Source organism: Palaemon carinicauda, chromosome 28, assembly GCF_036898095.1.
Source record: "Palaemon carinicauda isolate YSFRI2023 chromosome 28, ASM3689809v2, whole genome shotgun sequence".
NCBI classification, from domain to species: Eukaryota; Metazoa; Arthropoda; class Malacostraca; order Decapoda; family Palaemonidae; genus Palaemon; species Palaemon carinicauda.
Window position 1 is genome coordinate 1,147,332 of NC_090752.1, and position 13,802 is coordinate 1,161,133.

Below are 13,802 nucleotides of genomic sequence, written 5' to 3' on the forward strand. Positions count from 1 at the left end.
AACATTTGTGGAAAATATACAGTACTATAATCTACTTTTCTTTCTAGGGATGCCAATGTATAATCACGGTAACTACGTAGTACGCTTAGGTCACTTCGTACGATGGTTGGGAGAACAGGCTGAAGAAATGGGTGTTGAAATCTATCCTGGGACTCCTGCCTCAGAGTTATTATATAATGAAGATGGATCTGTTGCGGGCATAGCCACAAGTGATGTAGGCATTGCGAAAGATGGGTCGCCAAAGGTGAGAATCTTCGCTTTGTATAAACTTTGCATATTGATCTAGTTTTTAAAGTATCTTCATAGACTCCCTGAAATAGGAGTACTTATTCTCCAATTTGTTCCTACACAAATACAAATTATTGTCCTTTATTATTATTATTATTATTACTTGCTAAGTTACAACCCTAGTTGGAAAAGCAGAATGCTGTAAGCCCAGGGACCCCAACAGGGAAAATAGCCCAGTGAGGAAAGGAAAGAAGGAAAATAAAATATTTTAAGAAGAGTAACAACATTAAAATAAATATTTCCTATATAAACTATAAAAACTTTAACAAAACAAGAGCAAGAGAAATCAGATAGAATAGTGTGCCCGAGTGTACCCTCAAGCAAGAGTAGGATTTCACCGAAGCGGGAAAAGGGTCGTCAGACCTTTTAATGAGGTGCCGGTAGTAGCTGGTGGGTAAGGCCCGCCTAACTGACAGACCACTGAGCAGTCGCTTTGGTTTTGGCCAAGTGCAGTACAGACCTGCATCTCTTCTTACTCTAAACTGGCTACGGTAATCTTTTCTACTTCTTTCAGAATTGTCCATTTGCTGTGATGGACAATGTGTGTGGATTGGGTGGAATTACCTACAGTCTAGCCAATCAAATAAGAACCTGCTTCTTGCGCGGTCTTAACTGTGGATGCAGACAATTCTCTTCTATCAATCAATCCATTTGGGACCACATTGATAGCAGCGACCCCAGTAGAGACACTCGAGCATGAGGGCACCTCGTTCTTGCTGCTTTAAGTCTGCTGTCATGGAAGCTGCTTTCATGGCCAACCTCCAAGCAACGTCTCTGATCAACCAGTGGTTGAAGTGCAGTTGCATACTTTGCCACGACCCATGATTTGGCAAATCCTGAATGGCGAAGAAGTATGTGGACTTGATATTGTTGAGCACTAAAGCTGTAACCTCCTTGGTGTACCAGTCAACTAACAAATGGGCTAACTGGATCCTCAAAAGAAGGGATTTTGTAGCCTCCCTCTTTGCCAGGCGGTAGGACCAGAGGAGGCACTAACACTATGGAACACACCTGTTTCGAAGATTGCAGCCCTGTTCCCATAGAAGGTGGTAGCTGTCATGATGTAGAAGTGGAGCTAAGCAAGCCAGGACTTGAGGATCCATAGAGCAGTTAGAGCAGTTACCTTCAAAGGTCACTACATCCAAGGCACTGTTTCCCTTTGCTACCCAGGGCTAAATCTGAATTTCCAGTCCCTTCCTCCTCTAAGAAAGGCAAGGATATCATTCTGCCCTTTCTCCCCCAACCAGACAAGTGTAAGGAGGTAGAGGAAATGAGGGAGTAAGGGGACTGTGAAGTTGCCTTTCCCCTCTTACAGCTGTCGTGAGTGGTGGATGCCTGTCAAGCTATTAGGCAATGTGGCAATGACATGAAGCAAAGAGCTGAGTGGTGAAAGTTCTCTTGAGATAGATATCGTCTACCGTTCATTAACTCGCCCTCCCCTCATACACCAATGTCGTTCAAGACTTAATCATCTGGAATCGCTACAACCTCTGTCCCTAGTAGCAGAGGTAAAGGTGATTGAAAAGAAATATTCACTAGATGTTCGAGATGGTTCTCGAGGTTTATAGTTTTTTTCTGGTAGAGAAGGTGATTAGAGACTGGTCATCCAACTATCTCTACTGAATGAGTTTGTTCTTCAAACTCCCTTGTAGATGGAGAGGGCAGGCACCATACAGGTGGCTGTCAGGAAAGAAGACTTCATAATTTCTGTAGACTTGAAGGATAAGTAATTTCAAATGCCTATTAATTGGGCTTACAGAAATTACTCCCGCTTCATCCTTGGGGGAATAATGTACCAGTCCAAAAGTTCAAAGGCCCATGAGTACTGCTCCCCAAGTGTTCACACTGATCTCTTGTTGCACGCACTCAAATGAGATTTGTCTGCGGAGGTATCTCAACGACTAGCTAGTTCTATTTTCTGCCAGGTGACGGTTACTTCAGGATCGAGACAGACTTTTGTCTAATTTCCATGATCTGGGAATCTTGGTCAATAGGGAAATGTCCAGTCTCATACCCAAGCAAAGGATGGAGTACCTGGGTGTGCTGATAGACACAGCAGCAGCGAGTCTTTTTCCATCAGGCAACAACATGAGCAGACACAGGGAAGTAATGCAACCATTTTTCCACAAACGATGATTTTTTACTTGACATTGCAAACGTCTTCTAGGACATGTCTTGTCGTTTGAGAAGCTCTTGCGTCACAGGCACCTCCACGAGCGATTACACCAGTAATGTGTGAAGTGTCAATGGTGAATAACCAGCGATTTCCCTTACAGTCTGGTTCCATAGAAGTATGGGCCAATCAAGCAGGATGGTTGAACGACAAAAACGTCATCAAGGTAACTCTCCTTGACTTTTTACTTCCAAAAATGCTGCTGTTGACAGATGCATCCAAAGAGAGATATTATTATTATTATTATTATTATGACTAGCCAAGCTACAACCCCAGTTGGAAAAGCAAGATGCTATAAGTCCAAGTGCTCCAATAGGGAAAAATAGCCCAGTGAGGAAAGGAAATAAGGAAATAAATAAATGATGAGAACAAGTTAACAATAAATCATTCTAAAACAGTAACAACGTCAAAACAGATATGTCCTGTATAAACTATTAACAACGTCAAAAACAGATATGTCATATATAAACTATTAACGTCAAAAACAGATATGTCATATATAAACTATAAAAAGACTCATGTCAGCCTGGTCAACATAAAAATATTTGCTCCAACTTTGAACTTTTGAAGTTCTACTGATTCAATTACCCGATTAGGAAGATCATTCCACAACTTGGCAACAGCTGGAATAAAACTTCCAGAACACTGTGTAGTATTGAGCCCCATGATGGAGAAGGCCTGGCTATTAAATTTAACTGCCTACCCCCTTGTCCAGGGAGATCTGAATGTAAAGGATGGTCAGAGTTATGAAAAATCTCATGCAACATGCATAATGAACTAATTGAACGACGGTGTGTACAAGAGGAACCAGACTGCCTCAGGAAGACAGTCCAGGGAAGAAAACTGCCTGCATTTCTACCTACTGGACCAACAGTCTGATAATGTACCAAGTATCATTTATGTGCGACGACATTACCATAGTGACCTAAATCAACAAACAAGGTGAGACTGTAAAGATCCTGTGCAGCTGTCTGTCAGGGGAAGTAAATTATCTGTGATTATAAAAGGGATACTTCTCCGGTGGGAGAATTCGCTGAATTCCCACTCTATCTTCATCAAAGGACTCATGTTTGTGCAGTTAGGAACAATATAAATCACTTAGAATTTGCGATTGTGCAAATGGATGGTACTATTTGTAAATTGCTTTTCCAGAATTTATCGTTGAATTATATGTAATTTAACAATCTTGTGAGGAGTGTATGTAGCAGTATGTAATGCGTAATTTTTAAAGGCTTTTGAATATAATATTAGCTCTGGGATTACAGTATTGAATGTTGTGTGTATGATTTAGGTTTCTATAGTTTTCATGTTTTGTTCATGAAAACGTTAGTTGGTCAGACAATTTTTAAGGTCAAATATAAATCAAATTGGGAAACATACAGAATTAAACTGTCTCATGTCTAAGTATGCAATATTTTGTATTGCTACCACAGTTCTCATGGGACTTGATTTAGCTAAACGGTCGAGTGGCCGCATTAATTTTTGTAGGAAAATAAAGACAAGGTCACTTGTAATGTTGTTATAGTTATGATATACTGTAGATATTCATTTAGACAATTGATTTCCATTTCTGTGCCCAAATAGATCTTGTCATAATTATTTAACAAATATCCAAATTGTTAGTGTTTTTTAACTGATTTTATATTTTTTTATGTTGAAGTGTACAGTCCTAAATGTTTGTAGACCTGGCAGTTTGAATGATATTTATGTAGGATTTGTTCCCCATTTATCATTACCTTCAGTGTTTTTAACTATTCATCGATCGTATCCAGGAATTCCCAAGGTTTCATCTGAGTAGTACTGTATACCTATAGTATAATGCTGCCTATATTGATGCCTGGGTTATCATAAGTAAGATACTTTATAATATCAGTCACATTTAATTTATCATTGTCTTGGCATGAGTATGTTGCATCAACTGAAACTTGAGAAATTGCCTTCATATTTTTAAAGGAAAATTTAGTTCTTTGGTTTGGTCAATTATTATTTATACAGTACAGAAATATTCAGACATTTATAGATTTTAGCATATAATGATTACAATTTTTATGTAAGTTTTTATTTAATTTTTTGTATAAGCGATTTTAACATTTTAATTGGAATTCACACAGTTTAAATTTTTTTTTTACATGATCTCTCTCTCATTGTAGGACTCCTTTGCTCGTGGAATGGAGTTGCGTGCCAAATGTACAATCTTTGCAGAAGGCTGCCACGGCCACCTGGCGAAGCAGCTCTACAACAAATTCAATTTGAGAGAAAACTGCCAACCACAAACGTATGCCATTGGCTTGAAAGAGGTCTGGGAAATTAATCCTGAGAAGCATGATCCAGGCTGCGTAGAACACTCAGTTGGTTGGCCCTTGGATAAGTGAGTAGAATTCATCAATCTTCTTCTTTGTCTGCATCTTTTCCCACCTTTATGTGGGGTCGATGTTTCTGGCCAGGTTTCTCCATTTTCCTCTAACCCACACTTCATCACCGGTTAATCCATTTGATTGGTCATCCTTGATACAGTCCATCCACCTTCGCTTTGGTCTCCCTCTCCTTCTCGTTCCCTGTACCCCCATTTCCATCACTCCTCCCAATATACTGTTCATCTCTTCTCATGACATGACCATACCACCTCAGTCTACTTCCTTGGATCTTATCTGATAGTTCTCTAACTCGTGTGGTACCCCTAATTACCTCATTCCGTATCTTATCTCTTCTTGTCACCCTACACATCCATCTCAACATTCTCATCTCTGCCACATCCAGTTTCTTCTTTATTGCCCACATCTCCGCTCCATACATCATTGCCAGTCTCTCAGTAGAATTCATCAATATTGATGGAATATTCCTTTTCCATGTTCAGTTATTGCAATAGGTTGTAACATTAGGAAGTTCAATATGTTTAACATAATGCATAAAAAATTCATTAAGAATCTATGAAATGTGAGATGACAAAGTAATGAACTTTCTATTGGGTGAAGAGAAGGTTAAGAAAACAATTAAAAGATATTCACCTTGACTGTAAGATTCTGTTTAGATTCTAAGAGAGAATGTGTTTATCCAAAAAGGTGTAAAGCTTTACATAGTAGGCAAAGGAACTAAGCTCTTAGAATATTGAGTTTATCAAAAAATGCCTAAAGCTTTACATAGTAAGCAAAGGAACTAAGCTCTTAAAATATTGAGTTTATCAAAAAATGCATAAAGCTTTACATAGTAACCAAAGGAACTAAGCTCTTAGAATATTGAGTTTATCAAAAAAATGCGTAAAGCTTTACATAGTAACCAAAGGAACTAAGCCCTTAGAGTATTGCCTTTAACTCTATAAATGATGAACAAAAACAGCATTTGGTCTTGAATTTTATAGGATCTGAGTATTGTATCATACATTTAGAATTGTTTTTTATGCAAGCCATGTGCATACATTATTTTAAAGCAAATAACATCTAAAGACAAGATTACGTCTTTATCATTGTAAATAAAAGTCTATAGTTATTGACCTTTCTTGCTAAGTATATTTTGATTGGTCTTTTGGCAAATAATCTTTGGGATTTTTACTCTTTTGTCCTTTCATTTATGCAGTGAAATTAAATAAGAAGTAGCTAATAAAGTTCTTTTTTATTGAATTTGCAGAATTTGCACTTCACAAAACTTTTTTCAAGTCCATGAATTGCTTTCAGAAATACATACGGTGGGTCCTTTTTGTATCATCTTAACGAAGAAACGCCTCGCGTAGCCATAGGCCTCGTGGTCGCCCTGGATTACTCAAATCCTTATTTGAGTCCTTTTAGGGAATTCCAGAGGTTTAAGCATCACCCGTCAATCGAACCACTTTTGAGAGGTGGTACCAGGTGAGTTTTTTATGTAACTAAACACTGAGAATGGTATACAGATGGTCCTTAACTTACAAACTTAACCCTTTTACCCCCAGGCTATTTGGAACTTTCCAACCCTTAACCCTCAGGCATTTTTTTTTTCAAGCACATTTTGCAATATATATATTTTAAATTGCTCTAACAGCCTTAATTTTCGTCATAGAGAGGTCAGGTTGATCTTATTCTTTTGGAAAATGCCTGACGTTTCTCATAAAGTTATCAAAAATATGCAAAAAAATGTAAATAGCAGTTTTTTGCAAGGACGTACCAGTACGTCCATGGGGGTAAAGGGATGAGTTTTGTGAAACGTACCAGTACGTCCATTGGGGGTAAAAGGCTTAATAGGTTCCAAGAAGCTATCTGTAATTCAAATTATAAGTCGAGTTTTTCTTTTTTAAATTTGGCCCAACTTGAATCCCCATGCCTGGGATTTCCAGCTAAAAAAATCAACAAATAATCAGATTTGATATGAAATAGATATGAGGTTATTGCAAATGTAATTTTGGTCACTGTATCTCCGAATATTTTTACGTTTGGGACCTTCAGTAGTTTATTAATATTGAGCTTGTAATAAAGAATTCTTTTATCGAGATGTCTTTAGGGTATAGGCAGCTTGTAGAATTGCCATTTTGGGTCAAACACAAACAGACATTTTCAAATTTTGTCATACTGTATTTACGTTATTAAAAGTCTTTTTCATTGGCTGACGTAAGATTGTCCTTTAGAAGCTTCTTTATAAGATAAAAAGGCTATTTCGTTCGCTCATATACACCCAGAATTTCTAAATATCAGCCATAGCGACAACTTACATAGCTACTTCACGAGAAAAATCTTCATATCGTATTTATATTTACCTCCACCGAGGATGATATAAAATGACCCGCTTTTATTTATTAATGAGTCTGTCTGTTAGCAGTATTACGTCGAAACTAATAGCCGGATTTTCACTAGTTTTTTTACAACGAATTGGTATTATGTTCTGGAAGAACCCGTTAAATTTTGGAAGCGATCCGATCAAGATCGCGATTCTTGTTATTATTATGAAGTCGATTCGGTCACGGTCAATGTATGAAAGAGAGAGAGCTCTTCTTTGGCGGTGGTTAGAAATCTTTTATTGCCCTTACTACTTGTTATCTTGCTTAAGGGTGCACTCGGGCACACTATTCTATCTTAATTCTCTTCCTCTTGTTCTGTTAAAGTTTTTATAGTTTATATACGAGATATCTATTTTAATGTTGTTGCTCTTCTTGAAAAATTTTATTTTTCTTCGTTTCCTTTCCTCACTGAGCTATTTTCCCTGTTGGAGCCCCTGGGCTTATAGCATCCTGCTTTTCCAACTAGGGTTGTAGCTTAGCAAATAATAATAATAATCTCCAGTACAACACATTGGGTGTCGGCAACACAGAGTGTAAGATGTAGGAGAGACGATTGGCAACCGTTCCCATCAAGAGATGATTGGCAACCATTCCCATTAAAGAATTAAAGATGATTACTTAATTATTGCGTCGAGTTGTTCTCCAGGCACCCGCTTTATTTACGCATATTTTTATTTAGTTTTCTTTGCAAAATTTGTGCTGTTCAACTAAATCAGTTAAACCAAAGAAGGGATCAAATAATCTAAGAAAAATCAAGAATGAGGAAGCTATTCTTTTTAATCTATTTAGTTTATATATACTACTAAATGGTAATTTTTGGGGGGTTTCAAAAAATGTGGTATGGGATAGAAATTGAAAAACATGGAAAAGATTCCCTCAAGTCAAGTAAAAATTGAAAGAATTATTTTGATAAACACGCAATCAATCTGTAGCCGTAGCTGGAACTTAACCTCCCCCCCCACCAATACCCCTAACTGTCTTAAAGTTATAAATTCATGTTGCTTGAATATGTTTCTCAAATTTTTGGAATTATCCTTTTGGAACTTATAAATACTGTACTATATTTATCTTCTTTGAAATTTTATTATTTGATTCTAAGTGTTAGTTTGGAATAAAAAAGTATTTGCACCCTAAGAATCTTCATCATTTGGGCTTTTATGAGTCATTTTGAAGATAATAATTTTGAAGATACTGTACTGTGTAAAGTTTGATTTTTAATAAATTTGATAAACTTAATATTCACCCCCTCACCCCCACCGACACTTTAACTGTTTTAAAGACTTTGAATTCATGTTGCTTTTTTCTTAAATTTATTGAATAATCATTTTGGAACTTATAAATACTGTACAGTATTTATCCTCTTTGAAATTTGATTACTTACACCCTAAGAATCTCTTCATTATTTGCACGGTTATGAATAATTTTGAAGAAACTATACTACGTAAACTTTAATTTTTAATAAATTTAATCTCCAGAATATCGTACGGAGCACGAGCACTGAATGAAGGCGGTTACCAGTGCGTCCCAAAGCTAACGTTCCCGGGCGGCTGTCTCGTTGGATGTTCCCCCGGATTCATGAATGTTCCAAAAATTAAAGGGACCCACAATGCTATGAAGAGTGCAATGATAGCAGCAGAGAGCATATTTGAAGCCATCAGTGATGAAAATAATTCTGAAGCCGTTGGTAAGAAATTAGTGCAAGTTTTCTAGGGAATTATCTAAATGGAAGACAGCCTGTGAATAGTGGTTTTCACACTCCCCTGCTTTATAAACGACGCCCACTGGGTGTTCGCGCGAGGGTAGTAACCTCTGCATTCCATACTTTAACTTTCTTTGGTATATTTGGAAGTATTTATATCAGAAAGGTGTAAGGAAGGACCCTTTTCTCCGGGCGTCACAGGTATCTCCCCAGAAATAGATTTTTCCTTTGTCAAAATCCCTTTTCTGGGCTCGACCTGTGTCGCAAATGAGGGTAGAGGATGGGGAGATGGAGGGGTAGAGAGGGGGGATGTTGATGAAGGAGAGGTCTAATTGGTGAGGGATCTATGGTTGTGGTTCAATCACGCCCTAGTTTTCTGTACCGACACTCAATGTGTGAGCGAGCTAGGTTTATTCCTGGCATTCCATGCATCTCTTTTTTCTCTGGTATATTCAGTAATATCTATGCCTTAGAAATGGTGCTAGAGGAGCATTTCACTGGGCGACACAGGTTCCTCGCCCAGAAATAGATTTTTCCTTCGTCAAAATCCCTTTTGATTTTCGACCTTGATAGATTATAAATTTTGGGGATAGTTCTTCGATATATAAATCAAGTTTCACAACTGTTAACTTATTTTTACTCTGCATTTTGTAATAGAAATTGGCATTTTTAGTTTGCATTTTGTATCAAAAATTGTCATTTTTATATTAATTTGCAAATTGACATTTTTCAGTCCTAACCTTCCTATAGTTATTTGAATTCAAAGACTTTTTACAATCATTGTTCCCATTATCAAATTGCTGTACATTGACACTACCCATTAACTATTTTAATAACTTTTCTCTTTTATTGTCTCTTTGATAAAAAGATAAAGTAACAATTATGACTAGATCAAAACAAATTCCTGTTGAGTTTAGTAACCTCACTGAAGTCTCATTAGTGGCAGGGTTTGCAGAATGGTAAAACTTACGATAACAGATTGAATCAGATTAAACCCATGTGTCATGTGTTACTCTATGTACATGAGTCATAGTATGACAATGAAACAATCTCCAATAGATTAAGTAGATTTGAGAACAAAGCCCTCAGAAGGATATTGGGAGTTAAATGGCAGGACATACTTAGAAATGAAACTATAAGAGAGATTACTTGAGTGGCATATATGGATGAGATTATGATGAGGGGTAGATGGAGTTGGTTTGGGAATGCTCTTTGCACACCCCAAGAGAGATTAGTTCACTAAACGTTCAGCTTAGCTCCACAAGGCACTAGAAGAGATGGAAGACCCAGGCCTGCATGGCTGAGGACTATGAAGCGCCAAGTAGGAGATGATAAGTTGAGAAGTATTGATAAAGATAAAGACGACTGGCGAAATCTAACCGAGGTTCTTTGCATCAATAGGGGTAGGAGGAGATAATGTTGATAATGTGTTTTTTTTAACCTACCACTCACTGCCAACATTATTCCCTGAGAAATGCCCTCCTGAATCTTCTTTACAGGAATTGAACCCGTGTCTTACGAGGAAAGGTTAAAGTCGTCGTGGGTGTGGAAGGAACTGTATGCTGCACGTAACGTCCGTCCCTCGTTCCACACGCCGCTTGGCCTGTACGGTGGAATGATATACACAGGGTTATTTTACGTTCTTTTGAAGGGGAACGAGCCATGGACTCTTAAATTTTCAGGTAAGATTTAGTATTTATTTCTTAATGATCTGTTGTACCTGTGTGTAGGTTTATTGCTCATCAATAAGTGTTGATTGAAGCATGTTAGATTTAGGTAAACATTGTATAGTGTCAGTAAAGTGACACTATACAGAATGAGGGAGTGCAGTACTGTAATGTAATGGGAAAAGTTTTACCAAGTCAGTAGTGATACTCTCTGACTTGGTTCAACAATTTTATATGATTATTGATGTATGAGGCAACTTAAGGTGAATGAGTCTGTAATTAAACATTTCTGTGATACATTTCTTTATGATAGTCAAAAAGTTTTACCAAGTCAGTAGTGATACTCTCTGACTTGGTTCAGCAATTTTCAATATTTAACTTAGCCGGTGATTATATAGCTGCAACTCTGTTGCCCGACAGACAACTCTACGGTAAAAACTCGCCAGCGATCGCTACACAGGTTGCGGGTGTGCCCAACAGCGCCATCTGTCGTACAGATACCCAGTACTTAATGTAAACAAAGACTCAATTTTCTCTCTGTCGAGCTATCGACAAGACGTACTTACTCGCTGTTGCTAAACTTGAGTTTTTTCACAACTAATTGGTGAAGTACTTTATTCTAGTTTTGAGCTTTCGCTATGCAGGTGTTTTATCTTCATCTTAAATCTTGAACTCGTTTTGGATAGATTTAATTTTGGTGACAAGAGAGTATGGACTTTCTTTCACTTTTAAATGGCCGACCCTTCCCTTAGACGGAAGTGTGTTTAGGCTTTTAGTAATTATATCACGTTATAGATTTTCCTCTATATATTTTATATCTCTCCGCCTTTATTAGGCCTCTTCGATTAACTTTCCATTTATTATAAACATATAAAAATAATTTTAATGTTTTGTTTATATAGACCTTTCCTGAGAGTAGGCGGTCCTAACTTGGAAACCGAAGTTAATCAACGTTGAGCCCTTTATATCGTAATTAGCTTTTAAAGAGCTAAGGATTTAAAACTTTTTAAATGTAATATTTTATGAAAGAATTTCTTTGATAGTCTTCGTACTGTTTTCAAAGATGAACTAACGTTTAGTTTATTTATGCTACGCAGTTGTTGACGTTCAGGACGTTCAACATGCGCTCTATCGTTACGATAGAGAGAGAGTGTATCACGGTTTCACTTTACAGTAAGAGTAAATCGATTCTGACGTTTTGTTCATTCTTTCTTAGCTTAAATGTTTTAAATTCTATTTTAAAGGAACTTTTTATTTAAAAAACCTTTCAGTTTTTTCCTTTAGTCAAATAACATGTTTTTTTGACGAAATATAATTGGGCTCTTCTCTTAGGTGCGAAATCTAGAGAGAAAGAGAGAGAGAGATAGAGAAGGAGGGAGAGAGAGGAGAGAAAACGTTCCGTTCAAGCGGGTAACGTTGTTCTCGAGTTACTCTCGTCCCTAGTCGCTGTACGGGGAGGAAGGATAAAACGTTTTAGTTTTTTATTCTCGTCCCCAGGCTATGTGCGGTAAGAGATTGAAAACGTAGTTATATGAACTAGTGTTTAGTCTCTTTCCCAGCCACTGATTTTTTTATCTTAAAATATGTTTTCTGTTTTTTGCTGGTATTAATGAGCTTGCATTATACGACTGATTTCGCAATTACTACCTTTTAATGAAGGGTAGAATTGCGTGTTTCAGGTAGAAATCAGTAAAAGTTTCGATTTCAGTGAAATAAGTGCAAAACAGAAAATCGAAGTGTTAAAGTGATATGCGCAAAGTGTTACAGTGTTGCGTCCGAGGGTTCGTCTGTTCGTGCCTGTCGTTCACCTAGTCCGGGACCTCTTACATGCTCCCAAGCCCAGGGGAGAAGTAATGTCAAACGACTTATGGGTTCGAGAGGCCTTGACCAACGAACAGACGTTTTCCCTCTATGGTATCGGGTGTATCTTACCAAGATCTCCCCTACCATAAGACGAGAGAGACGTTGTTTCTCCTCGTCATCCGAAGGCTTTTCGCATAAGAAACCTGTCACAAGGTTTCGAAGCCCTTAAGCGAAAGTCAGTCCTTTCAGGACAGGTCCAGCGTCCTGGTTACAACCATTAGGACAGCTCTGACCCTATGCAGTCATCGGATAACTGCTCGCCGCCTAACAAAAGCGTAACACAGACTCCGAGAGTCTTTTTTTGTAGGCAAAGTGTTGCGGTCACAGACGTTACCCTCGTCTCTTACCACAACCATTTCCGTTGATCCTTAATGGGTTGTATGGCAAGACATGCAGTATATGCTTGCCTCCCTTATGGAAGACTATTCTGCCGATTAGCCCGTTGAGTCTAGCCGTTTATCTCATCGATATCCCGGCTTTCAGCCAACCTAACGTTCCTTTGTGCTTACTGTTGACGTTGGCGTAGCTTAGTCACGTCAGTCAGGTTGTTTAGAACCACACTCGATGCGGTCTCGTGTGGTTTTTCAGCCGCATTTGGACGTTAGGCCACTTGCTGATGCTCCTGTTGACGTTCAAGACGTTCACTAACAATCGGAGTTGACTTGTTTTGACGCTGTGCGTCAACCTCCGCATTCTAGTGTTGTTTTGACTGCTCAGTCTAGGCAGTCAAAGCAGTCTCGAGTGGACGCTGTGCGTCCTCACGCACCTGTTGTGGTTGACAGTTCAGTTGTTGACAGTTCACAGACTGTCAAGCAGTTACATGACGTTGCGTTCTGGTCCGCTACTAATGCACCAGTGAGTGTGGACTCTGCTTGTAAAGCATTGCCACCACGGTAGGTCTCTCCCTTGCTTGAGACTCAGCTTTTATCAGACCAGGTTCCTGTAGATGAGGAAGTTGCTGTTCCCCCTCCTACTGATATTCCCTTGAGGACTCTGTCAGATGGAGAGGAGCCTAAAGCTGCTTAGCCTCCTATGGACTTTAATTAAATCATGATGATTTTTTTAAGGATCTTTGTCCGGATCTTTGGGTAACTGCTGCTCCTCGTTCGCCTAAACGTCAGAGCTTACACTAGGCCTAGCTACTTCGAAGCCGTTGTTTTTAAGCTAGTGCTCTCTCGCTCTCCTAGAGAGCTTTACGTTGGCTAGGCGACTGGTTTTTCACCAGGAGGAGTTTGGGGGATACAGCCTTTGCTTTCCCTTCTTTTAAACTGGTTTATAGAGCGAGAGTCTGATATGACACGAGAGAAGTTCTCGGCTTGGGAGTTCATGCCTCTGCCCAGATAGACTTCTCAATTCTCGTAGACTCTCCCTGGC

The 13,802-nt window shown here is 38.5% G+C and overlaps 1 protein-coding gene across 1 annotated transcript in view; it reads left to right on the plus strand.

Annotated features, from left to right (window-relative positions):
- Etf-QO (electron transfer flavoprotein-ubiquinone oxidoreductase) overlaps nucleotides 1-13,802 on the plus strand; it is a 55,201-nt gene that overhangs the window by 25,615 nt on the left and 15,784 nt on the right. The window contains exons 5-9 of the mRNA XM_068351719.1: nucleotides 48-244; nucleotides 4,612-4,829; nucleotides 6,130-6,300; nucleotides 8,675-8,883; nucleotides 10,398-10,580. Of these exons, the coding sequence (XP_068207820.1) occupies nucleotides 48-244; nucleotides 4,612-4,829; nucleotides 6,130-6,300; nucleotides 8,675-8,883; nucleotides 10,398-10,580 (978 nt within the window). The remainder of the gene's footprint in view (nucleotides 1-47; nucleotides 245-4,611; nucleotides 4,830-6,129; nucleotides 6,301-8,674; nucleotides 8,884-10,397; nucleotides 10,581-13,802) is intronic.